Here is a 27,547-nt window from a genome sequence, read left to right on the forward strand (position 1 = left end):
TTCCTGTTAATTTTGCTACCGTGCTGAATAAAAAATCTAGGATTATGCTTGTTATTTTCTATGAGGGTGGAGAAATAGGCTGATCTAGCAGCACTAAGAGATTTTCTATAATTTAAGAGGCTCTCCTTCCATGCTATTTGAAATACTGTCAATTTTGTTTGACGCCATTTACGTTCTAATTTCCGAGTGGTCTGTTTTAAGGTGCGTGTATGATCATTATACCACTGTGCAAATTTTTTCTCCCTGATCATTTTGGTCTTAAGGGGAGCTACATCATCTAGAGTATAACGTAACGTTGTTCTAGGTATTCAGTGGCCCAGTCGAGCTCTGCGGGGTTAGACGGAGATCTATCTAATATCGTAATTTCTGGAAGATTATTGATAAAACGCGCTGCTGTAGCTGACGTGAAAGTACGCTTAACACAGTAACGTGGTGAGGTAGTAATGCAGTGACTGAGGCAGATTTTAAAAGAGATGAGATAATGGTCTGAAATAGCTTCAGACTGTGGAATTATGACTAAGTTTTCTATTTTTAATCCAAATGTTAACAACAAATCGAGAGTGTGTCCACCACTATGAGTGGGTCCTATACCATTCTGATTAATTCCAACTGAATCTAGAATGGACACAACTGCTGCTCTTAAGGAGTCTTCCTGATTATCAAAATCAATATTAAAGTCACCAATAATTAATGCTTTGTGTAAAGAAGTAGCTAAATTTGTGATGAAATCTGCAAATTCTATGAGAAAATCAGAATAGGGCCCTGGGGGTCTATAAATAATAATTAGTGGAATTGACTGACTGGACCTGCTTTCGCACACTGAATATTTTATGCTGGTGTAAAGAACTTCTAATGTTTTACATTTGTGTTTAGTCTTTTGTGTGACGTTTGGATTATTATTATAAATAGCTGCGACTCCACCTCCTCTGCCATTTAGAAGTGGTTGGTGTATGTAACTATACCCAGGAGGACTTGCTTCATTTAATGCTACATATTCATTCGGTTTAATTCACGTTTCTGTCAAACACATTATATTAAACTCCTGGTCGGTAATAATTTAGTTTATAGTAAGCGCTTTTTACGTGAGAGATCTAATATTCAGCAATCCTATCTTTTTGATCAGAGGTGCTGGCTGTGCGTTCAGTCCTATTTAATTTAATGTTAATTAGGTTACTAAAACAGACTTTCTGAGAATTCCTACATTTTGGTTTCGCTCGGGGGACAGACACAGTCTCAATTTGGTGGATCCTGAATGATAACTCTGTGCAGCTAGCAGACGGTCGGTTTAGCCTGTCTGTCTGCTCCCTGGCCTTGGCTCTAGACAGTCACTTGTTAACTAGTGCTGTTCTGAGACTATGACCTATACTACAAGAAATGAGAGCAGCACCTTCCTGGGTGGGATGGATACCATCCCGCCCTAACAGGCCAGCCTTGCCCCAAAAATGCTCCAATTATTAATGAAGCCCACATTGTTTTTGGAGCACCACTCTGACATCCAGCAGTTTAGCGACCATAACCTGCTGTAGGCTACATCGCCATGTCGCATTGGAATGGGGCTAGAGCATGTTACTGCATCGGACATTGCCTTCGCTAATTTACACACCTCAATAATATTCCTCTTAGTAACCTCTGACTGTCGAAGGCGTATATCATTAGCTCCTGTGTGAAAAACTATCTTAGAGAATCTGTGTTTTCCTAAGAATCTAAGCTGACCTGCTATGTCCGGCGTCCTGGCTCCCGGTATACACATAACCTGTGCTGCTGGTGCCCCTAAAGGTCTAGCTAATTTCACATGCCTCAGAATGGAGTCTCCTAAAATCAGAGCTCTTTCGGGTTTCTCAGCGGGTGCTTCACTGAGGAGAGCAAACCTGTTGGACACGTGAAGCGGAAAGGAATGGTGCTCCCGTGGGCAAGCCGCTGCGAGGGCTCTAATGCCGGAGTCGGGGGAATATTAACTTCACCTAGGGCATCCAGACTTTCCCCTGCAGAACCTGGACTGCTTTCACACTCACTAATTCTCTCTAGACTCTGGATGAGCTCCTTTAATGCTAAGATCTTCTCCGTCAAAGAGCAAACTAGCTACACTACACTTGTTACAGATAAAATTATCGCTAACAACGGAGAAAGACTGACTAAACATGTCACACTTCACACACTGAATGAACTGGATGTTCGACATAGCAGAGAATTTACATACCTTAATGTGATTACTGTAGTGTTTGTTCGTAGTTCTGGTGAATGTCCTCCACTCACTGCTTTCATACCCTCAAACCAATGCTTTCTTACATACTGTTGGTGTAAAAGAATGCCTGGTGACATAAGACTTTGGTAGTAACTTTGTTAAACCATATGATAGTAGTTATTAGGTAGGTAGATTGGAGCACCATTAACCCAGCCATTAGGGTTGCACAAGCCAGTGCACTCTTAGGGTCCAAAGCCCGGATAAATGGGGAGGGTTGCCTTAGAATGGACATCCAGCGTAAAACGTGCCAAATCAAATGTGTGGCTCACGAACCAATTTCATACCAGATCAGTCGATGCCCGGGTTACCCACGACTGCCACAGGTATTGTTAGCCAACAGGGTACCGGTGGAAATTGGGACACTGTTGGCTGAAGAAGGAGAAGGAGAGGAGAAGGATGTCTACAGAGACAGCAGGAAAAGGAGAAGTGTAGGAGAGTGGAGGTTTGGAGAGCGAGTCTCCAGATCTCTGAGAATCTGTCCTGGCACAAGAACACTTCAGCTCTGGTTAAGAAAGCACAACAATGCCTGTACTTCTTGACAAGTCTCAAGAAAGCTAATCTGTCCTCACAGATTTTAACGAGTTTCTACCACTGCTTCATCAAGAGCATCCTGCCCAACTCCAACACTGTAGGGTACGGAGGTTCCACTGTGTATGAACATAAAGCCCTGCAAAGGGTGGTCAAAACTGCACAACGCATCACTGGCACCCAACTACCTGCCATTGAACACCTTCACCACAGCAGATGTCCGCTCAGAGCTCACAACATTATTAAGGACTCTTCACATCCCATTCATAAGCTGTTTAACCTCCTTCCATCAAGAAGGAGATACAGGAACATACATACCAGAACCAGCAGGTAAAGGGACAGCTTTTTTCCATCCACCATCACACTACTGAACTCTACACTACACCGCTAGATCACACAAAAAAAACCCACTGTATATTACCTCTGTACAAAACATGTACATATTACATAGTATATATTTTTTACTCCTCATTACATCTGCATTTTTCTCTATATGTATCTTTATATCTTTATGTCCATACTGTACATTCATATATATATATATATATATATATATATATATATATATATATATATATATATATATATATATATATATATATATGAGACACTTGTTTATTCAGCTTGCACATTTCTTAAATGCCAGAATCTTATAACCTTCCACTTCTGCACATTTCCACTTCAATGCCATAGCCTTAGAACATCTATCTGTACTTCTTAACGATGTCCACAAATCTCTGCACTGTTATAGCCTTTATGTTTATTCACTCTACATATGCTTACATATATATCACATGCTGTAAATATGGCACATATTTATCTGCATTTTTTGCATGTTTGCTTCTTTTTGCACTTCCAGTAGATGCATCTATCTATCTATCTATCTATCTATCTATCTATCTATCTATCTATCTATCTATCTATCTATCTATCTATCTATCTATCTATCTATCTATCTATCTATCTATCTAAAAGAAGAGGGTTAGATGATATGATGAAGCAGAGAAGGGTAAACATGTTGGAAGGAGAGGAATGTGGAATGGCAGATGGTGGTAGATTTTGCTAAAAGGATGGAAATGGCAGTGGTGAGTACGTATTTTAAGAAGAGGAAGAATAAGTATAGGGTGACGTATAAGAGTGGAGGGAGGTGCACACAGGTGGACTATATTCTATGTAGGAGATGCAATCTGGAGGAGATTGAAGACTGTAAGGTGATTGCAGTGAACAGTGTAGCTAGACAGCATCAGATGGTGGTCTGTAGGATGGTTTTAGATGTGAAGAAGAGGAGAAAATTGAGGACTGAAAGAAGAATAGGATGGTGTAAACTGAAGAAGTAAGACTGTAGTGTGAGGTTCAGGGAAAGGTCAGACAGGGGCTCAGTGGTGGTAAAGAGGTCCTGTATAATTGGGCAACTACTGCAGAAGTGATAAGGGAGACAGTTAGACAGGTACTTGGTGTGACATCTGGAAATATAAAGGAAGACAAAGAGACAAGGTAAGGAATGAGAATGAGAAAGTACAGGAAAGCATAAGTAAGAGTAAGAGGTTAGCGAAACCAGGATTGGGATAGGAAGAGAGATGAGAAAAGTAGGCAGGAGTACAAGGAAATGCAGCAGTAGGTAAAGAGGGATGTGGCGAAAGCTGAGGAAAAGGCATATGAGCAGCTGTATGAGAAGTTGGGCACTAAGGAAGGAGAAAAGGACCGATTTGTACCGATTGTCCAGGCAGAGGGACCGAGCTGGGAAGGATGTGCTACATGTTAGAGCACTAAAGGATGAAAAAAAAATTTGTTGACTAGTGAGGAGTGTGTGTTGAGAAGGTGGAGGGAGTTTTTTGAGCAGCTAATGGAGGAAAATGAGACAGAGAGAAGGTTGGATTATGTGGATAGTGAAGCAGGAAGTGAGAGTGATTAAGAGGTTGAAGAGTAGAAAGTCGGTAGGAGCAGATGACATACTGGTAGAAGCGTGGAGATGTTTAGGAGAGATGGCAGTGGAGTTTTTAACCAGATTGTTAATGATTTTGGATAGTGAGAGGATGCCTGAGGAATAAAGAAGTAATATGCTGGTACCAATCTTTAAGAATAAGGGAGATGTGCAGACCTGCAGTAACTACAGGGGAATTAAGTTGATCAGTCACACCATGAAGTTATGGGAAAGCTGTGAGCAACAGTATGGTTTCATGCTCAGGACGAGCACCACAGATGCAATATTTGCTTTAAGAATGTTGACAGAGAAGTATAGAGAAGGTCAGAAAGAGTTGCATTGTGTGTTTGTAGATTTAGAGAAAGCTAATGACAGGGTGCCAAGAGAGGAGTTGTGGTATTGTATGAAGAAGGTGTGTCAGAGAAGAATGTGAGGGTGGTGCAGGTCATGTATGAGGACAGTGTGACAGCAGTAAAGTGAGCAGTAGGAATGACCGGCTGCTTCAAGATGGAGGTTGGACTGCATCAAGGATCGTCACTAAGCTCTTTCCTGTTTGCAGTGGTGATGGACACGTTGATGGACAAGGTCAGACAGGAGTGTTCGTGAACTGTGATGTTTGCAGATAATATTGTTATTTGTGGTAAAAGTAGGGAGCAGGTTGAGAAAAGCCTGGAGAAGTGGAGGTATGTCAAAGGGAAAGTTTATAGGACTGTGGTGTGACCTGCGATGTTGTATGGTTTAGAGACAGTGATATTGACTAAAAGACCGGAGGCGGAGCTGGAGGTAGCAGAGCTGAAGATGTTGAGATTTTCAATGGGAGTGATGAGGATGGACAGGAGTTTATTGGAGGGACCGTGTAGGACGTTTTGGAGACGAGGTGAGGGAGGCGCGATTTAAATAATTTGGACATGTGCAAAGGAGGGACATGGGGTATATTGGTAGAAGACATGCAGGTAGTTGGTTTAAAAGAGGCAGATATAGAAGACAGGGGGGTATGGAGACGGATGATTCGCTGTGGCCACCTCTAATGGGAGAAGCAAAAAGTAGAAGAAGATTGCAGCACCATTGGTCTGTATGAAAAATATCCCAAAGGTCTACTTCATATAAAATATACAAGTTAAATAAAGTTACTGAAGTGCTCTCAATGTCCTTGTATACTCATTTTATACTGGGTAACTGGATCACTTATTTAGACGAAATGAACACTGAACACACACACTTGGTTTTTTTTGCTAGTCTTACACATATTGAAAAAGTGATTTTGTTTACAAAGGTGTGACAAGTGGCAAATGTGTTTGTGGGTGGGTGTTTGTGTGTGCATGATTTATCATGTTACCTGCAGATTGACCTGCCCCCTCCCCACCCACAGCTCCCTGCCCACAGCCACAGTATCGTTTCTAATTTGTGTGTCTAAGTTATGCATTTTAGAATAAAAATAACCATCTTTAGGCAAAAAAATGGCTTTAGCACTTCACACGTAAATCAATAAACAATTAATTGGACTGGACCTTACTGTATAACACATCATTGTGAATTAACAATGATGTCTTGACAGCGTACCAATGCAGGTAGCCGCCTGCCGAGCGAAGTGGACGGTATCTAGGCATACAGTGCACTTGGCTGCCCTCATGTTGAGACCCTGGGTGAACCGGTGTGGAGTGCTGTGACTGCCATGAGTACTGTGATGTAGCCTCTCCTTTACACGTCGCACATATTCTAAATAGTAAACAGTTAAAAACATCACAACTTGGTCATCTGTGTAACATCCATTAATATACACATCATAACACTGCTTTTCTAATGTGATTGCTGTAGAACAACAAATAATAGAATAATAAATTGCACAATTTAATAATAATTTAACTAATCTTATAGGTTTATACTGCTGAAGAATCTTTTTGTGCAGCATAAAAAAAAATATTTGTATTAAAAAAAAAAAAAATTTTATTTTTCTGTACAACAAGCTTATCTTCAGAACAAAGTATTCAAAAGAATTCTTAGCCAAATGCATAAAAACTTACTTTCAGAAGTGGCTCTTCTTATTTCTGCAGGAAAAAGAATGGGAAATAAGAATAGACAGTTTTAATTTATATATATAAAAAAGATCATATAAATGTTTTTTTCCTTACTGGTCTCCTATTTACAGTGTAGGCAAAATGACCAGATTAGTGAAATGGAAAAAAATTGTTCTCATTTTACACATAGGAATTACCCAACATTGCTTAATTCCACAATATAAAGAATCGTATAAAAAATGTGTTTTTGTGCTAACCATCAGTGTTGGATGTCTCCTTCCTGCGGCTAGAACTGAGTTGTGGCAGGTTGGAAGGGTTGGGCTGGTGTTCAGGGGATTTGTTAGACTTAGTTGACATCATGAGCTGCTGCCTTGCCAGACCAGGAGTGGCAGGAGTACCACCATGTTCCAGTGCTTTATTAAACTGCACGGCTAAAGAAGAGTGAGCATGAGGACCAAATGAGAATTATAAAAGCTAACCACTGCATTGCACATTTACTGATAGCAAGTAGCTTCTTTGTTTGAAACTAAGTGACAGTTAAATGCAGTATGATTTAAGCTAAAATATTTACTTCATCAAATGTAACTTTTTAAGATTTTAAGCATAAAGTAGGAAGTATCTTCAAAGGTTCAATGTATACTACATCACACCCTCTCTAAGTTCCATGCGTGTCTTTTGAAGTGCTTCCTCCAGCTCAGAGCAGCGGGCACGCTCTTTATCCAGTGCTGCTTTCATATCACTGTACTGCAAGGGCACAGGGGTCACAACAGGCACGGAGGGTGTCTGGGTCTGACCCTGGGCTGCCAGTGCTGCCAACAGGTCCTCCCGGCGCCTGCCACCGAAGATGCCCTGTACACAAAGCAGAGCCAGAGTGAACCGCCCAGGGCCAGTGATGTATTGAGATATGCTAAAAATCACCCTTACTCAGTTAGAATGTCTAGATATTTAAATATTCAGGCAACTTCGGTTTCTCTGTCTGGTTTATATATACACAGGTGCATCTAAATAAATTAGAATATCATTTAAAAGTTTATTTATTTTAGTAATTCAATACAAAAAGTAAAACTCATTATATGGATTCATCACACGTATACTGATATATTTCAAGTGTTTATTTCTTTTAATTTTGATGATTTTGGAACCCAGCCATTATGGATGCACAAGCCAGTGCACTCTTAGTGCCGGTCCCAAGCCCGGGTAAATGGGGAGGGTTGCGTTAGGAAGGGCATCCAGCGTAAAACGTGCCAAATCAAATATGCGGATCACAAATGAGAATTTCATACCGGATCGGTCGAGGTTAACAATGACCGCCACAGGTATCGTTAGCCGACAGGGTACCGGTGGAAATTGGGCTACTGTTGGCCAAAGGAGGAGGAGGAGAGGAGGAAGACGTCTAAAGAGACGGCAGGAAAAGGAGCAGTGTAGGAGAGTGGAGGTTCGGGTTGGTACTTTAAATGTTGGTACTATGACGGGTAAAGGGAGAGAGGTAGCTGATATGATGGAGAGGAGAAAGGTAGATCTGTTGTGTGTTCAGGAGACCAAGTGGAAAGGGAGTAAGGCCAGGAACATTGGAGGTGGGTTTAAACTGTTTTATCATGGTGTGGATGGAAAGAGAAATGGTGTAGGGGTGATTATGAAGGAAGAGTACAGTAAGAGTGTAGTGGAAGTGAAGAGAGTTTCTGATAGGGTGATGATCGTGAAACTGGAAGTTAAAGGGGTGATGATAAATGTTATCAGTGTCTATGCTCCACAAGTTGGCTGTGAGATGGAGGAGAAGGAAAAATTCTGGAGTGAATTAGATGACGTGGTAGATGGTGTACCTAGGAAAGAACGATTGGTGATTGGGGCAGACTTTAATGGGCATGTAGGTGAAGGGAACAGAGGTGATGAGGAGGTGATGGGTAGGTATGGTTTTAAGGAGAGGCATGTGGAAGGGCAAATGGTGGTAGATTTTGCTAAAAGGATGGAAATGGCAGTGGTGAACACTTATTTTAAGAAGAAGGAGGATCATAGGGTGACGTATAAGAGTGGAGGAAGGTGCACACAGGTGGACTATGTGCTATGCAGGAGATGCAACCTGAAGGAGATTGGAGACTGTAAGGTGTTGGCAGGGGACAGTGTAGCTAGACAGCATCGGATGGTGGTCTGTAGGATTGTTTTGGAGGCGAAGAAGAAGAGGAGGAGAGTGAGGACTGAAAGAAGAATAAGATGGTGGAAACTTAAGGAGGAAGAGTGTAGTGTGAGGTTCAGGGAAGAGGTCAGACAGAGGCTCGGTGGTGTGAAGAGGTGTTGGATGATTGGGCAACTACTGGAGGAGTGATGAGGGAGGCAGCTAGAAAAGTACTTGGTGTGACATCTGGAACTAGAAAGACAAGGAGACGTGGTGGTGGAATGAGGAAGTGCAGGAGAGCATAAGGAGAAAGAGGTTGGCAAAACAGAAGTGGGATGGACAGAGTGATGAGAAAAGTAGGCAGGAGTACAAGGAGATGCGGCAGCAGGTAAAGAGGGATGTGGCGAAAGCCAAGGAAAAGGAAGGAGAAAAGGATTTATACCGATTGGCCAGGCAGAGGGACCGAGCTGGGAAGGATGTACTGCAAGTTAGAGCAGTAAAGGATGGAGAGGGAAATGTCTTGACTAGTGAGGAGAGTGTGTTGAGAAGGTGGAGGGAGTATTTTGAGCAGCTGATGAATGAGGAAAATCAGAGAGAGAAAAGGTTGGACCATGTGGAGTTGGTGAAGCAGGATGTAGATAGGATTAGTAAGGAGGAAGTGAGAGCAGCGATTAAGAGGATGAAGAGTGGAAAGTCGGTTGGACCAGATGACATACCGGTAGAAGCGTGAAGATGTTTAGGAGAGATGGCAGTGGAGTTTTTGACCAGGTTGTTTAAAAGGATTTTGGAAGGTGAGAAGATGCCTGAGGAATGGAGAAGAAGTGTGCTGGTACCGATCTTCAAGCATAAAGGAGATGTGCAGTCTTGCAGTAACTACAGGGGAATTAAGTTGATCAGTCACACCATGAAGTTATGGGAAAGAGTAGTGGAAGCCAGGCTGAGAGAAGAGGTGACCATCTGTGAGCAACAGTATGGTTTCATGCCGAGGAAGAGCACCACAGATGCCTTATTTGCTTTGAGGATGTTGATGGAGAAGTATAGAGAAGGACAGAAGGAATTGCATTGTGTATTTGTGGATTTAGAGAAAGCGTATGACAGAGTGCAGAGAGAGGAGTGTGGTATTGTATGAGGAAGTCAGGTGTGTCAGAGAAGTATGTGAGGGTGGTGCAGGACATGTATGAGGACAGTGTGACGGCAGTGAAGTGTGCAGTAGGTACGACAGACTGGTTCAGGGTGAAGGTTGGACTGCATCAAGGATCGGCCCTTTCCTGTTTGCAGTGGTGATGGACAGGTTGACGGACGAGGTCAGACAGGAGTCTCCCTGGACTATGATGTTTGCTGATGATATTGTCATTTGTGATGAGAGTAGGGAGCAGGTTGAGAAGAGCCTGGAGAGGTGGAGATATGCGTTGGAGAGAAGGGGAATGAGAGTCAGTAGGAGTAAGACAGAGTACATGTGTGTGAATGAGAGGGAGGGCAGTGGAGTGATGCGGTTGCAGGGAGAAGAGCTGGAAAAGGTGGAGGAGTTCAGGTACCTGGGGTCAACAGTGCAAAGTAATAGAGAGTGTGTTAGAGAAGTGAAGAAAAGAGTGCAGGCAGGGTGGAGTGGGTGGAGAAGAGTGACAGGAGTGATTTGTGATAGTAGGGTATCTGCAAGAATGAAAGGGAAAGTTTATAGGACTGTGGTGAGACCTGCGATGTTGTATGGATTAGAGACAGTGGCATTGAGTAAAAGACAGGAGATGGAGCTGGAGGTGGCAGAGCTGAAGATGTTAAGGTTTTCGTTGGGAGTGACGAGGATGGACAAGATTAGAAATGAGTTTATTAGAGGGACAGCGCATGTAGGATGTTTTGGTGACAAGGTAAAGGAGGCGAGATTGAGATGGTTTGGACATGTGCAAAGGAGGGACATGAATTATATTGGTAGAAGAATGCTGAGGATGGAGCCACCAGGTAGGAGGAAAAGAGGAAGGCCAAGGAGGAGGTTCATGGATGTGGTGAGGGAAGACATGCAGGTAGTTGGTGTGAAAGAGGCAGATGTAGAGGACAGGGTGGTATGGAGACGGATGATCCGCTGTGGCGACCCCTAATGGGAGCAGCCGAAAGAATTTTGATGATTTTGGCTCACAATTAACAAAAACAGTCACCACCGGCTTGCTCATCAGGGACAAACTTACTTATAAAGAACATATAACTTTTTTATCACCACATTATCTGTGTAAAGCTGCTTAGAGACAAAAAAGTGCTATATAAATAAAAATAAATTGAATTGACTTGAAAAAAATTGACGCTTGAAAAAAAAATTTGAATACTTAATTAAAACAATCAAAAAAACATTTTTAGTGAATTGTTGGAATTCTGAAAAGTATGTTCATTTACTATATTTGCACTCAATACTTTGTAGGGCCTCTTTTTGCTTTAATTACTGCCGCAATTCGGCATGGCATGGAGGTGATCAGTCTGTGGCACTGCTGAGGAAGTAGCACTGCTCTTGTTTCTCATTTTCCTTTTGACAATACCCTATATATTCTCTATTGGATTTAGGTCTGGTGAGTTTGCTGGCCAACACCATGGTCATTAAGCCAACATTTGGTGCATTTTGCAGTGTGAGTTGGTGCAAAATCCTGCTGGAAAATGAAATCAGCATCTCCATATAGCTGGTCAGCAGAGGGAAGTATGAAGTGCACTAAAACTTTCTGGTAGATGGCTGTGCTGATCTTGCACTTGATAGAACACAGTGGACCACTACTACCAAACCACCACTGACTGCAAATCCTTTGTAAATCCTAAATTCTTGAATAGGCTTTGTTTCACCTTTTTCTACCACATTTTCCTTTCATTCAGTTTTTCATGAATGTGCTTGGATACAGCACTCTGTGAACAGCGAGCTTCTTTAGCGATGACCTTTTGTGTCTTACCCTCCATGTGCAGGGGAAATTATCTTCTCCTGGACAACTGTCAAGTCAGCAGTCTTCCCCCATAATTATGTAGCCTGAACCAGACTGAGAAACCATTTAAAGGCTCAGGAAACATTTGCAGGTGTTTGGATTTAATTAGCTGATTAGAGTGTGACACCACGAGTCTCCAATATTGAACTTTTTTACAATATTTACATTTTCTGAGATAACAAATTTTGGGTTTTCATTAGCTGTAAGCCATAATCATCAAAATTAAAAAGAAAACAAACACTTGAAATATATCAGACTGTATGTGATGAATCTATATAATATATGAGTTTCACCTTTTGTATCGAATTACTAAAATAAATCAACTTATTACTGATATTTTGATTTATTGAGATGCACCTGTATTTGTCCAGCTCTGATGCTTGAGCGAAAACTCAAGTCAGGCATCTATCCCTGCTCACCTGATTACTAATAGAACTCACCTGTTTGCAATAACACTACTCTGTTTAAATAACTTTGAGTCTTACTGGGTTACTTTGCAATGTATAGCTTTAGTGTTACCGCTTTGAAGAATCCATGCCAAGTTGTTTGTCTTTTTTTACATAATATAACACAAGAAGGAGTGCAATTATACTGGATATCAGCACATCTGTGATTCAGCTACTGTATAAGCATGGGGACACAGACTGAGCACACACATCCATATTGATATTTAGTTTAACTGCAATTTTGCTCAAGTTATATAAGGGATCTATTAAAAAGAAATATAATATATAATATGCAACTTACACTTCAGACACAATATAGCAGAATAATTTGTTTATATTTGCTCTGGCAAGAGAAATAGATCGAATTAGCCACACTACTGATAGTTGGTCAGCTAGCTAACAAGCCATTAAAGGTTCATCCAGTGAAATGGATTTTTTTTTTTTCATCAAATGCACAAGTCAGATGTTCAAGAAAAACAATAATAATTCAGTATGTCTGCTGATGATGTTACTAACCCTACTATAATGGTTTTAGTGGGCCCGTTGTTAGAATTGGAATTTGATGTGGCAAACACAGACAACACAGACATTGTTGATCAACTGATCATTTGCCTCGTGTTTCTTAATATTGCCTAGTTATTTGGTTTGTCTGCTTCTTTCATTTGTATAAAAAAACAGAAAACTTGCGATTCTGCCTGCTTCATGACACAATACACCATAGTCATGCAAAATTGGACCACACTAAAGTGGTTATAGGGACAATTAATAATGGCTTCAAAGAGAAGCATTATTTCCAGCAAGCAGTTAGTTTATGGGGTAATGAGACGAATGCCCAGCAGACTCTGACCTTTTTCTTCTTAGAGGGATGGTCTACCTTGGCCTGCAGGAAGTCTATAAGCTTGGTCTGCTGGGTGATGGTGCCCTCCATCTTCACTTTCTCATGAGAATATGCTGCCTGAAAGAGTTTATGCAAACGTGTTTACTTTTTTCTTTTAGGGTCTTGATTGAATTTTGTTTTTAATACTGACTAATTCTTTATGAACACACTTTCAGCCATGAATTGATAATTATTTCAGGGGGAATACCTGTATGTTTTCCAGCTGATACTCCAGGTCTGTTCTTTCAGTCTTCAGCAGGTCAGTCTGGTCCAGTGCATCCTGCAGACCCTGAGTCAGTCTGAAAATATGACTCTTTTGCATGTCCAACTGCTGCTGTAGCTTTGCTTGCTGCGCAAGAATGTACACACAAACAAAACAAAAATCAGGAACAAAAATAAGTATATCAGCATTTTTTGTGTTGTAGTTCAACAGGATTTTTTTTGCTATACCCATGTTTGCAAAAATGCGAAGTTTAATATGAGCTATATGGACAAAGGTTTGTGGACACCTAACCAAACCTTAGTATGTGATTTTTGAATATTCCAATCCACATCCACTTCCCATTTGCTGTTATAATAACCACCACACTTCTGAGAAGATATTCCACTAGATTTTAAAGTGTGCTTGTTGAGATTTGTGCTCATTCAGCCACAAGGGCACTAGAAAATACTGATATAGGGTAAGAGAGCCTGAGACAGTCAGCGTTCCAATTTATCCCAAAGATGTTCAGTAGGTTTGTAATCAGATATCATCATATATCTTATCTCTGTGTTCAGTATACAAATTAACAAGGCCATGCTTATGTTTTTGTGAACTCTTTCTTTCTTTCTTTCTTTCTTTCTTTCTTTCTTTCTTTCTTTCTTTCTTTCTTTCTTTCTTTCTTTCTTTCTTTCTTTCTTTCTTTCTTTCTTTTTCTCTCTCTCTCTCTCTCTCTCTCTCTCTCTCTCTCTCTCTCTCTCTCTCTCTCTCTCTCTCTTTCCTCCTTTCTCTGAACAGTGAGCTGTGTGTAGGTATTTGTGTGTATGTTTGTTGCCATGGGTAAGCTGTAAAGTAAAGCTTGTTTTGTTATTTCCTTCCTTCCTTCCTTCCTTCCTTCCTTCCTTCCTTCCTTCCTTCCTTTCTTCCTTCCTTCCTTCCTTCCTTCCTTCCTTCCTTCCTTCCTTCCTTTCTTCCTTTTCTTTTTTTTTGTATTTTTGCAATACTAAGAGCACAAGTGCAAATAAAAATAACTCTTGTGAAATCTTATCCTGGGTCTACTTAGCTTGAACCATTTACTGCCCAGTTTGTTACAAAGTATTATGCAAATTCAAATTATAGTGTCATTTTCATTGTAAATTGTTTTTGTAATTATAGATTTTATTGCAATATTTTAGATAATTACTTTATAAATTGCAGTAGGGAAAAGAACGATTTAGTGTTTCGAGTGAAGAGTACAATAATCATTAATATTGTTGAAACAAGACTGCTTCCCAATTGCACATGCAGTATTATGCACCTGTAAACCTCAGCTATATCATATCTTTTTTAAATGTATTTGGTGTTAATTGGGTGTCCCTGGTGGTCTAGTGGTTAGGATGATCCCCGGTCAGGGAACCAACCCCAGCCACTCTTAGTGCTGGTCCCAAGCCCAGATAAACGGGGAGGCGTTAGGAAGGGCATCCAGCGTAAAAAAAACGTGCCAAATCAAACATGCGGATGATCCGCTTTGGGGACCCCAATGGGAGAAGCTGAAAAAAAGTTTATTTGGTGTTAATTGGGTAGCTCTGTAAGAACTGCTATAATCCTACTATGTCAAAATGACATATCTACCCAAAGAAATCCTTTACAATTGTGTGCTTCCAACTTTGTGTTAAAAAGAAGAACCAATATGGCTTAAAAATTCAGGTGTCCCAGTACTTTTGTTCATATAGTGTAATTCTACAAGTTGAATTAATCTGCAATTTTTTATCATACTCATTAATTTCTCATTAATATAACAATAAATAATCATTGTTTCCAGGGTTCTCTTGTTTATATGCATTAATAGCTAAAACATTTTTTTAATAATTTGCTGTATAATACAGTACAGCAAATTGTACTTGTGATTGTACAATTGCAATTGTAATTGATTACAAGTGATTATTACAGTACAATATATTTACAGTAAGAAATAATATTTATATTAGTAAGAAAAGATACAGTACTTTCACAGAGTTTCTGTATTTTATTTCTGTATCACTGTGAAATTGCAGTTCAGTCTGGTGAACATTCAACATTTTATTGTATAGTTGTGTATTTGCCCATCAAATTAGAGAGCTTTTCTCAGAAATATTGAAAACCATGGTTCTTATATGATTAAGGGATATGAATGCTACTTAGGGAGGTGGGATGGTGTGTAAACAAAGAGGTTTAATGTTTTGGGTTGCATATTCACCAACACCACTAAATTTATGTATGTCATCACTGCAGAACTGACTGTAAGTTCAGACACAAACATCCTCTCTCACAGGAAAATTAACTTCCCAGCAAAACAGTTAAGTACCTCATCCACCATCCTCTGTTTAAGATCTCGCTCAGTCTCCAGTTTCTGCTGCAGGCTACGTGCATTCATCTCCAGCATGGAGTGTTTCTTCTCCAGATCACTCAGCTAAAGGATAGTAACAATAAGTAACATTCATTCTTTCTCTTCCAGACAAAATACTAGATAAATCATCTCACCACCTGACACATGTTGATTTTCAAATGATTAAATTCATCAACTAATTAATAAATTGTAGCATATGATAAAAGTTATCTGGCTGCATCAGTCTGGATGTGTCTTCATGCCAGATATAAGAAACAAATAAAAAACATACTGTATCAGAGAGGCCTTCTGCTTTCAATTTCTGGTCCTTTAAGGCCTGCTGCAGTACCAGGATCTCAGCCTTGTGCTCCTTTACTGCCAGCTCAATAGCCTGACGAGACTCGGAGCTGCGCTGATCAGCACGCAACCTAAATAAAGACCGATCAAGAAAGTCAGAGAACTGTGGACTAAAATATGTGCTTATGTGGACTTGTGGATTATAACCTATTCTGTTTTTCATTGTCCAGCTGTCTCTGTATTTCACGGGCTCTGCGTTCTGCCTGGTCTTTCTCCTCCTCCAGTGCTGTCCTCCAGCTCTCCCACTGCCTCTCTTTCTCCAACAGCTCGTCGTTCAGAGTCTCCAGCTCTAACACCTGCTCTTCCAGCATGGTACATGTCGTCTTCAGAGTCTCTATGTTCTATATGCACACACACACACACACACACACACACACACACACACACACACACACACACACACACACACACACACACACACACACACACACACACACACAGTACACCCACATGCAGATTACTAATTCATTCTGACTTATTGATTATTCATTAAGAGGTAATATGTGGTGTTGCAGTCTGTCACATTAAATTCAGTATGTAACAGTTGGGTGTCTGCACTGGAAGGGGGGCATTGGGGTACAAGCAGGATAAGTAATTAACAGTGTCACACTTATGTTTATGTGAACTGTCTCTCTTTCTCTCTGAACACTGAGCTTAGTGTGTATGTGTGTGTGTGTGTGTGTGCGTGCATGTGTATAGCATGTTGCTATGAGCCAAGTAAAAGAGCAAGCAGACTGCCGTGGGTGAGCTGTAAAGTTGCAACATGGTTTGTCTAGAAATTTTACCATCTTTTTTTTTTTTTTGCTATGCCAAGGGCAAATAAAAATAACTTATGTGAACTCTTTCTCTGGGTCTGCTGTTTTTACTGAACCATGTTAGTATTATTACAGTAAAATGCAAATTCCCATTTGTGTTTTAATTTCTATTGTACTGTGGGGCAGTGATTTAAACGTGTTTAGCACTGGCAAGACTACAGTACATTCTGTGTTTCAGAAATGCATTTCTAAACTTTATCTATAAATATAATAAATAAAAATACAAAGTTGCTTATAATCTAGTGCAGCCTTGTGTTATTAACAATAGAATGGCTAAAATTTTTATTTTTCTTACGTGCCTGCTTCCCAGTTTTACATACAGTGTTATGCAACACTAAACCCAAGCTATATCAAATCTCTTTGACATAAGCTTGGTGTTAATTGAACAGGTCTGTAACAGCTTTTAATTTTACTGTTTCAAATCCTACTACATTAAAATGACACAGAATAAGAAGAAAAGATGCTGAGAAAGAGAAAAAGAATGTGAAAAGATGCTCCAAATATATCCATGTGTAGATGCCCCTGCAATGTCCAACAAAGCTGAGCAGAAGGGACCTGAGAGTGTTGATGACACATCTCTCCTTCCCACAAGTGCCTATGATTACCATTCGCTTGTGTTATACAACATCCAGCACTGAGACAGCGCACACCCACATGAACTACCTCCCACACACATGCGATTCTCTCTATTTCTCTCTCTCTCTCTCTCTCTCTCTCTCTCTCTCTCTCTCTCTCTCTCTCTCTCTCTCTCTCTTTCTCTCTCTCTCTCTTTTACACACCCACATGCCCCCCCCCCCAGACACACACACACACACACACACACACACACACACACACACACACACAAGCAAAGTACACCCAGACTCTGCTCTTCAATACACAATTTGTGATGCTATGACACAAAGGAAGCATATTGTATTATTTTCAATCATATTTTCTATCATCAGCTTTAGTGAATTTATTTGGGTGTGTGGATGCATTTTCACAAATCACCATCTAATTATTTTTTATCAAACAGTGAAAGTGACTTACAAAATGCTAATATAAAAGGAAGAAACAATGGATTCTGTATGTAATTGTGTATGTACATACAGTATGTATGTGTGTTTACTTGTTTCTGGTTGTTGAGGTGCATCTCTCTGTCAGCCACCTCTCTGCGCAGCCGATCTACCTCTTGGCTAAGCTGCAATCTCTCTTCATTCTCATCTGTGGCTTCATCTAGCTGCTTGGAAAGGTAAAAGTTCTGCCTATTTAACTCTGCATTTTCCTGTGTTAGTTGAGTCAACTGATCCTCCAGGTCCGTTATCACCTAAACAGAACCAAGATAATATGAGATATTCACAGCAGGGCAAGTGTACAATATGCTTTCATTATAATTAAAAAATATTATTTCTGCCTGGACCACTGTTATTCTTTGTATATCTTATTTATCCAAAGTCAATCAAATACAGTGAATAGATTGGGTGCAAAGGGTACAGGAGAAACAAACTTCAGAATAAAGCAACATGGTAGCACTGTCACAAAATGTGGCACTGGCTGGTCTTGAGCCATGGTGAAAGCACACAAACAGCTTGTGTGTGGGTGGACAGTAAAAGTAAGGCAACAAGATAAGAAGAAAAATGGCTATAAATTAAATAACAATGAGGAAAAACCCAAAGGTATTGCAGAATAAAGCTTTTACTTGAGATTTGGTCTATGGAATGTAACTGCCCCAAATTAAAGTGATTAATCTAGCTTTTATTTGGTGACAGTGACAAATAGAAAAGTCAGTAAAATATTTCATACCTGGACAATGTTTACACCAAGATTGTAGTTTGTGACACAGAATCTGGTTATTCTATCATTTTAATCTAAAACTCTGCTGTAAAAAAATCATTCAGTTGTATACCTTTGAAATAATTGTGTTAAAAGAATTCTTTGAACAAAAAATGTATTTGCACAAATACTGATTGTGAGTTTTCAGTAAAATGTAGATATGTTCCATTGAATATATTTTTCTTATGCAATATTGGTGCAAACAACAAATAAAAACCATAAATCAGTTTAAGGTCAAGTAACCACTGTTATATTTTTTTTAAGCCACAAAACATTCAGATAAACAATTTAACAATAAGTATCATCAAATGACCATAATTTGTTTATTTAATGTGCACATCAAAAGATCTATTTAATTGTGACCCCCATCCCATTTTCTTTGAGAAAGGGGAAAAAAGCAAGCAAATGACAAATTTATTAATTATAAAACCTCAAAACAGCATAATGAAAGCAGAAAAAAAAGCTCATGCACTGCAGTTCTGTCCTAAAAGCAAAATAGAAAAAATCTGGCAACCCTGATGTGATCAGAACATGAATAATGTTTGGAATTGGCATGGGCATCAAAACATACCGCACAGCTGTCCCTCAAGGCATCAAACTTTCGTTGGATTTCATCGCGGTGAGCCTTGACAAAAAAAAAGAAAAAGAAAGACATAAGTTACATTCTAGAACATGAAAGAATGTGCTAGAGAGATCAGGGGTGAATGCTGCAATATTGGAGATTCAGAGGTTCAAGTTTATAGTGCAAAAAACTTTACAAGTTTAGCATTCTTTTAGAAATAAAGTCGGGTCCAAAAATATTTGAATACTGACAAAGTTACTGTTATATTAGCCATCTATCACAGTAATTAATGAATATGACTTAATCTGATTTTAAAATCATAGAAAATTGTTTATTCTCAAAACTAAGTCCAAAGAGATGTCACTGACTGTGAAAATCAAAACAACCCAATGTTAGAAATAGCAAAAATTTAAATGCAGTCAGATCAAATATTTGGTACATTCTTTTTTAAAAACAAAACAGTTACACAGAGAGCCCAGATTTGTAAAAATTATAAAATTTCACATTTGTGAAATTAGAAAGTATATAGTGTGTGTGTGTGTGTGTGTGTGTGTGTGTGTGTGTGTGTGTGTGTGTGTGTGTGTGTGTGTGTGTATATATATATATATATATATATATATATATATATATATATATATATATTTGTTCAGATTTACATATGCTAAAGGCATAAGTTGGAAATAAAGTTGGAAATAAAGACAGCTGCACTGAAGGCCTGGCAGAGCATAATTAGTGAAGAAACTCAGCATCAAGTGACACCTACTCAGAGGTGGGAAGTAATGAAGTACAGTACAAATACAAATACATTAAACTATTTCTTGTTTTTGCGTGGCTTTTTTAATCTACCACTGGTGTAATGTTTCCCGGCTCTTACACACCACAGACGTAAACTAGTTTACAAAGCAAACAATGAGCAAGACAGGAGGCAACAAGAAGTATAGGGGTAATATTGATGAGACAGAGGAAGTCAGCAATGCAAACATGACTGAGAACAGAGACTGATCATCATAATCTTTTCTCTACTTGTGTTTTATAATTCGTTTTGTATTAGTATAATAATTAGGGCTGTCAAAATAAATGCGTCAACACAATTTAATTTTAATGGCACTAATTTGATTAACGTGTGATTAACTGTTTGACCATTTTTATTACAAATTTAATAACGGTATTTATTAATGGCGTCCATTTTTTTATCAGACATAAAAAGTCTCAAATCAAACACCAAGATCTGTCACAATGAACCCTCTGGGGGAGTTTATTTCCTTATAACGGTGAAACAAACTTACATTTACTGTATTACTGTAATCATACAGATAAGAGCAACATATTATTTGAATCTGTAAAGTGTCTACTTTTCTTTGTATACACTCATAATAACAACAAAACACTGTGGTTTTATAAAATTAAGAAAATAGACTGGGGGTGCTCTCTGCTGTCTCTGTCATCTCTCTTTACATACACATAAATAAAACAACCTGAATCTCAATGAAAACATGCCTCACAGATAAAATAAATGTATGTAGAGAAAGCTTGAATTGTCTACTTAGAATTTCACATCACAAATAAATATTCTCTGATTATGTAATCCGTGTGACAGTTAGAAGAGGTACATTTTCTCTGGTATCACCTCATTAACCATACGTGTGGAAACATAGCAAAGGTTCCGTTTGGTGTCCTGATGATTTATGCAAATTAAAACACCATAATTACTTACAAAAATTACCTGAAACATTTACAAGAATATTTTGGCTTCAGGTTGAGTGGCATTCCGCTAATAATAAACATACATTTGCACAAAGCATCCATATATGTCCGTGCCCATGTTGATTAAAGTAAAAAAATTTGAAAAGTATTATTTTAAGATACATTTAGAACAGATAAAAATGTGCAATGTTGTTGCGACTAATCGTGGGTTAAATCATTACAATCATGTGATTAATCGCGATAAACTTTTTTGCCTATTAATGACATGAGGTCCAGTTACCACTGTGACAATAAAACAGGTAGAAGTAATGGCTACTTTTTAGAGCGTAGACCTAAATAAATAATATCGGGTAATGCCATTGTGTCTTAGTTGTTGTTGTTGGTCTTCAAAATTCTTTTTTATTTTTATTTTTAGTGTTTTTTATTGATATATTACATTATACAAACAATAATAACAAAATCTATTGCTCCAACAGAGCTCTTCATTGCACTATTTTGCACATCTAATACACATTCTTATTCCTTAAACTATCATTCCATGAAATAAATTGCAAAAACTCGACCAAAATAATTTTCATGAGAGGAGCAAAGAAATTTAAGCAGCATTTAATTTAATCAATTTTTCCAACCTTTTGTGATATATTGAATTGTTAGGTTCTCTATTTTTAGGTAATGCATAAGATCCCTGACCCACTGACTATACATAGGTGGAAAAAAACCAATCATATATATATATATATATATATATATATATATATATATATATATATATATATATATATATATATATATATATATATATATATAACATTTATTAAAACAGGATTTTTGACGTTGCTATAGATTCAGATTTTGTCTATTCTGCACTTGTATTGGATTAACTTTTTTGCATACTGTTTATTCTCCAACCCAGTTCCCTTTCAAGAACTAAAGCTGCATTACAACGCTTTGGGAATGCTTCCACGTTGCTCACGCTCTGAATCACGTGTGAAATCCAGCCAACAGCAAAACACGACCAGGAAGCTACAAAATGCGCATGCAGTGGAGCCGACTCTCTTAAGGAAGAGGTGGTCCTTTTTTTACTCAGAGAGTCTGGCTTCTACAGCCAGTATTTGTGGCTCCGAAGAAGAATGGGGGGGTTGCATCCGATTCTAGATCTACGCTCCTTGAAACACTTATTTATGAGGCTCAGGTTCAGGATGCTCACTTTCAAGAAGGTCGTGGCTCAGATCAGGTCCGAGGACTGGTTTGCCATGATAGATCGAAAAAACGCATACTTCCACATTTTTGCTGCTCACAGGAGGTTTCTGAGGTTTGCTTTCGGGGGAGAAGCTTACCAATATTACCAATTTTACCAATATAGGTGCTCTCACCCTGCACCTTTACAAATGGATGATATTAGCTTAATCAGAGCTTCTGGCAGTCCAGCATCGAAATGTTGTTCTCGCCTGTATGATAGAGCTGCGGTTAAGACTAAACATTAAGATGCGGGCATAGCTGTCTCCCGCTTGGATTGAAGCTATCCTCATGACAGTCGAGAGAGTGAGAGAAGGTCAGTCACTTACTGTGAAGCAGTTCCAGAGGCTGCTGGGACTCATGGCAGCAGCGTCCAGCGTGATTCCACTTGGCTTCCTGCACATGAGACCCCTCCAGTGGTGGCTCAGAGACAGAGGGTTCTCCCGAAAGGGCAATCTGTATTTTCAAGGTCCCACGTTGAGCCCTTTGAGCCTTAGATATGTGGAAAGTTCCTGTCTCAGGGCCCCGTCCTGGGAGCTCCCTGTCGTGGCATAATGCTAACAACGGATGCATCCCTCCACCCAAGGTCAGTGGAACAAGCTCTATCTCATGTGGCACATAAACTGCCTGGAGATGCTGATTGTGTTTCTGGCTCTGAAACATTTCCTCCCTTACATCAACCACCAGAGGGGATATCTGATCTCGCCCCTATACAGGCTGGCATGGCAGATCCTCCTGTAGTCCCAGAGGACACTGCCCTCATAAAGGGCTGTCTACATCCTGGGGTGCTTAAATCTGAGTGCAGATGCCCTTTCGAGGCAAGAGCCGAGACCCGGGGAATGGAGACTCCACCCCCCGAGGTGATGGAGCAGATATGGCAAAGGTTTTACAGAGTTTAGGTGGATCTGTTTGCGACTCAGGAGACATTGCACAGTCCCCTCTGGTTCTCCCACACTCACCCAGCCCCCTTGGGGCTGGACACCATAGTGCATACATGGCCAAAGCTATGCCTGTATGCCTTTTCCCCTATCACGCTTCTCCCGGGAGTTTGCTGGGAAGGAGTCCGTCTCCTCCTGGTGTCACCTTGATGGTGACAAGGGTCAAGGGTTGGCTCCTGAAGGGTTACGTGTCTGCAATCACGGCTTACTGTGCCCTGCTTGCTGGGCAGTCACTGGGTAAACATCCTTTGGTAACATGTTTCCTGCACGGCACCCAGAGGCTTTGGCACAGAAAGCAAACCGGAGTGCCTGTGTGGGACTTGGCCGTCGTGCTGGCGGCTCTGTCAGTGCCCCCCTTCGAGCCATCAGCCGAGGTAGCTCTTAGGTATCTGTCTATTAAAACTGGATTCCTTCCTGAAGAGGGTCGGGGACCTACAGCTTTCCGTGGCCCCGTCCAGTTTCACGCCCAGTGCCTTCCTTTCCGTGGCCCCGTCCAGTTCCATGGCCAATGCCTTCCTTTACCCTAAACCAGGGTATGTACCTAAGGTGCCCACGGCTCCCCCACGACCTGTCATGCTGCAGGCATTCTGCCCTCCTCCCTTTCAAGCCCCTGACCACGAGAAACAAAACCAACTGTGTCCAGTGCGTTCACAGGTCACGTCTGTGGAGGAAGTCTGAGCAGCTGTTTGTCTGCTATGGCACCTATAGGAAAGGGTTTCCTGCCAACAAGCAGACTCTCAGTAGGTGGATTGTGGATGCTATCTCATCTTCATATGAGTCCTCTGGTCTCCCCGCTCTCTTCGGGGTCAAGGCTCACTCCACTCGGAGTGTGGCAGCCTCTACGGCCTAGTCCGCTGCAGTCCCACTCCAGGACATTTGCAACGTCCACCCCACTGACCTTCGTCAGGTTCTACGACCTTCACCTTAAAGCCACTCCCGGCTCCTCTGTCCTGCGCACTGGTTGCGCTACCACACATTAGGCAAGGACTGGTCAGTGTGGCACGTTTTTCTCCTTTTGCCGTTTTGAGTTTATTAGACTGGGTATATGTACTTTGCATGCCTGCTCTATATGATCTTGCTGCCGGTGTTAATAAATTCTCAGTCGGACTTGTCTCTGCTCCTTGCTCTCATTAAAGACTCTTAAGTATACATCTGCCTGCGTCCTGCATTTGGGTCCTTCCAGTCACCTCTCTGACAGTTCCAGGTTGTAAGAAGGACTGTATATTCCTACTGTATATTTATATTTCACAGAGGTTCTTTTATTAGCAAAGAGGTCAGGTATCAGATTGTTTAAATACTTTAAATAGGCTTTGGCAATAAGATATCTTTGAAATCTTTGGAAAACAAATAGCTCTTTCAATTTGTGTTACTTCAAGTTAATAAAGATCCTAAAAGTAAATTCTGATAGTCAAGGTTATCTTTTAAGTTATTTATAAGTGGGGGGAAATTAACTTTACAGTTTGAGAAAGTTATCAACATCTTTTAACTTCTTGAAATGGAGTGAAGGTTTATATTTTCTGTGAATTTTCTGTTTACGTAAATTTTATATCCAGAGATCCAAAGATGTGGATAGCGAGATGACCTTTATGTTCATTTCCTTTTTTGTAAATTCTCTAAATGTCTATTTGCTCATGCAAAACTACAGCCAAACTACTACTGCTAATAAAAACATTTTTATAGACATAAAAAAAGATAATACCACTCCACCTGCTAAAAACAATTTCAGCACTAAGTGAGATTATATGAAGTGGGATCATAAAACCTTTTAACGAATGTAAAACCAGTGGCGGGCCGTGTATTTGGTACCTGGGCCTTCAGTGGGGACTTACCCAACTTAATCCACCTCTTAATACCACCACTATCACGTCGTAATTATAAAAACCATCAATACTATACAAAAACGCAATATAACAAAACGTGGTATTACAGAGAGAGAGGCATTTCGCATATGGAGGGTGAATACCATTTTTCTAAAGCAAGCTCCAAACCTCTACAATACAACTGCAACAGTGCCACCTACATCTGGAGCAGTTCATAACCAATATTTGTCTAATAACATGACAAAAACATAAACATTTTAATAAAATACAACCTACTCACCAGAGATGCATACGCATTATTTGCATCGCTCATCAGAGGCTGTAAGCCAGTGGTACCGCTTGTATTCACTGGTCTGGAAGTGGCGAACAAACCATTTCCTGGGCTAAGACAAGCTAGCTAGCTTCTGGGTTGGCCAACCTCTACTGAGGATGTCTAGCTTTTCTTCAAAATGTATTTTTATGAATGTCTGAGACCAAACAAAATTTCTCTTTCTCTGTAGGCATAAAAAAGTCTAACTCAGATGTATTAATATGTGCAGCGTGCTACAGATGTGTTCTGCTAGTCGAACTTAGCTGTAACTGTTTCCCTCTGACCAACCAATCAAAGAACAGAAAAAATGCTGACACTATTCTGGGCCAGCTAGCTGGCCCTGTGAGGCAAATTTGAAATCTGATTGGTTAAAGAAACAGACCCATTGATTATAGAGACTAAGATAAAAATGCCAGCACTACTGACTTTGAAGGCCCTGGGCAGATTAGATTGACATGGCAGCACATAGAGGCTGAAATCTGATTGGACAAAAAATCTAACCATACACGTACTGAAAGCAGTGCAGCCAAGAGAAATGCTACGAAATGAAGAGAATAAACTGTTGGGAATAAATTTAGTACAATTACATTGAACAAATATGCCTAGGGAGGAAGAGAAATTGATTTGGGCTCAGGCATACTTAAAGATACATTTTCCAGAAAGGCTAGACATCGTGAGAAGTGGACAGCCAACCACGAAGCTAGCTAGCTTGTCAGAGCCCGGGAAAGGGTTTGTTCGCCACTTCCAGACATATGCATATAAATAATGAGTATGCATCTAGGTTAGGTTGTATTTTATTAAAATATTTTAATGTTTTTGTCATGTTATTAGACAAATATTGATTCTGAACTGCTCCAGATGATGTAAGTGGCACAGTTGCGGTTGTAGTGTAGAGGTTTGGAGCTTGCTTTAGAAAAATAGTATTCACCCATCATATGCGAAATGCCTCTCTCTCTCTCTCTGTAATGCTGTGTTGTTATATTGTGTTTTTGTATAGTATTGATGGTTTCAATAATTGAGATGTGATAGTGGTGTTATTAAGAGGTGGATTAAGTCAGGTAAGTCCCCACTGAAGGCCCAGGTACCAAATGCATGGCCCACCACTGCTGCAATATTACTCTTGTATTTTTCTAGTATCGAGTATTTCTTCATTGCTTCCCATATACCTGAAAAAGACATTCCTGTGGTATGGTTATATTCAAAATTGTTTTTTTTATTTAAATTTTTTTTTTTTTATATTGGTTTATAAAATCTTAATCTAGAAGCATTCAAGTATTTAAGCTTAAGGGGTAAAAATGTTTTATTTATTAAACTTTCTCACCCGAAGAACTGTGATTTCCTCCTCTGCCTCAGCAGTGGTCTCCTCCAGCTCAGTCTTGGCCTGCTGTAACTGGCTTTCCAAGGCATGGCGTGCCGCCTGCAAACTGCTGATTTGAGACTCTCTCTCCTGTAAGGACAGTGTCAGCTCTGACACTTGCCGCTTTAAATCCAGCTTCTGCTCCTCATGTTCCAGGCCAATCTAAAGAGGTAAACAGAATAATTAATATAGAATAATATGCTACTATTACTTCCTTGTGCTTATAAACCTTACTTATACTTTTAATCTCTTTATTATTATGAAATGAGTATTTTTGTCAGCAGAAATACCTGACAGTTATGCTAAGAGAACTCCATGTATCAATAAAAGTAAATCTGATGATTAATGAAAATAAGGAATGAACAATTTCACCTAGGTCTGAGCTTTGTAAGATGGCACATATTGGTTGTTGGAAATGTTTTTTTTTTTGACACATTTGCTCCTTCAGGCAATTTAAAACAGCCAATCACTCTACAAGCATAATTATAAATCATAATTTTAAATATGCTAGTATTTACATCTAGATGTTAAACACAATTTTTTCTTTCATAACAACCAACAACCTTTGTCCAACATGATTTTATTGAAGCAAGAAATAACAAAGCAGAGAAAAAATATTTAATACTTCTCTAAGTCTGGCCTCCAGCTCCAGCACACGGCTCTTGTTGGTTTGTTCTTGTTGACTCATCTTTTCCAGATGCTCCTCTAGTTTAGCATTTTGGGCCTCCAGTTTGCCCGCCTGAGATTCAAGGTAGAACTTTTGCTGCCTTAATTCAGATATCATTTCCTCTTGGGCTTTCCTGGGGAACGGCAAAAAGGGATAGCAATAGTAGTAATAATCTGTCTGTTTAAATTCCATGAAATTCTGTATATTTTTCAAAACAGAAGGGGTACATTGTATTATACTGTAAAGAATTTCAAAATGACAATGGATATTTTTGAAAGATTTTGATTACAGTCTACTGTATGCCTCAATCAATTAAATCTCACCCTTAAATCATTT

The 27,547-nt window shown here is 39.7% G+C and overlaps 1 protein-coding gene across 9 annotated transcripts in view; it reads right to left on the reverse strand.

Annotated features, from left to right (window-relative positions):
* The window catches only part of citb (citron rho-interacting serine/threonine kinase b), an 89,965-nt gene that overhangs the window by 25,305 nt on the left and 37,113 nt on the right, over nt 1–27,547 (reverse strand). For 5 of the 9 annotated variants that reach the window (XM_083554344.1, XM_083554342.1, XM_083554341.1 and 2 more), the window contains 13 exons: nt 27,170–27,344; nt 26,509–26,706; nt 19,189–19,242; nt 17,914–18,111; nt 16,135–16,328; nt 15,923–16,058; nt 15,610–15,714; nt 13,296–13,436; nt 13,058–13,165; nt 7,357–7,555; nt 6,964–7,137; nt 6,713–6,736; nt 6,252–6,407 (listed from right to left, as the gene is read on the reverse strand). In XM_083554344.1, the coding sequence (XP_083410470.1) occupies nt 6,252–6,407; nt 6,713–6,736; nt 6,964–7,137; nt 7,357–7,555; nt 13,058–13,165; nt 13,296–13,436; nt 15,610–15,714; nt 15,923–16,058; nt 16,135–16,328; nt 17,914–18,111; nt 19,189–19,242; nt 26,509–26,706; nt 27,170–27,344 (1,862 nt within the window). The remainder of the gene's footprint in view (nt 1–6,251; nt 6,408–6,712; nt 6,737–6,963; nt 7,138–7,356; nt 7,556–13,057; nt 13,166–13,295; nt 13,437–15,609; nt 15,715–15,922; nt 16,059–16,134; nt 16,329–17,913; nt 18,112–19,188; nt 19,243–26,508; nt 26,707–27,169; nt 27,345–27,547) is intronic. The other 4 variants (XM_083554345.1, XM_083554346.1, XM_083554347.1 and 1 more) reach the window with 2 other exon arrangements.

This window comes from Silurus aristotelis (assembly GCF_946808225.1).
Source record: "Silurus aristotelis genome assembly, chromosome: 11".
NCBI classification, from domain to species: Eukaryota; Metazoa; Chordata; class Actinopteri; order Siluriformes; family Siluridae; genus Silurus; species Silurus aristotelis.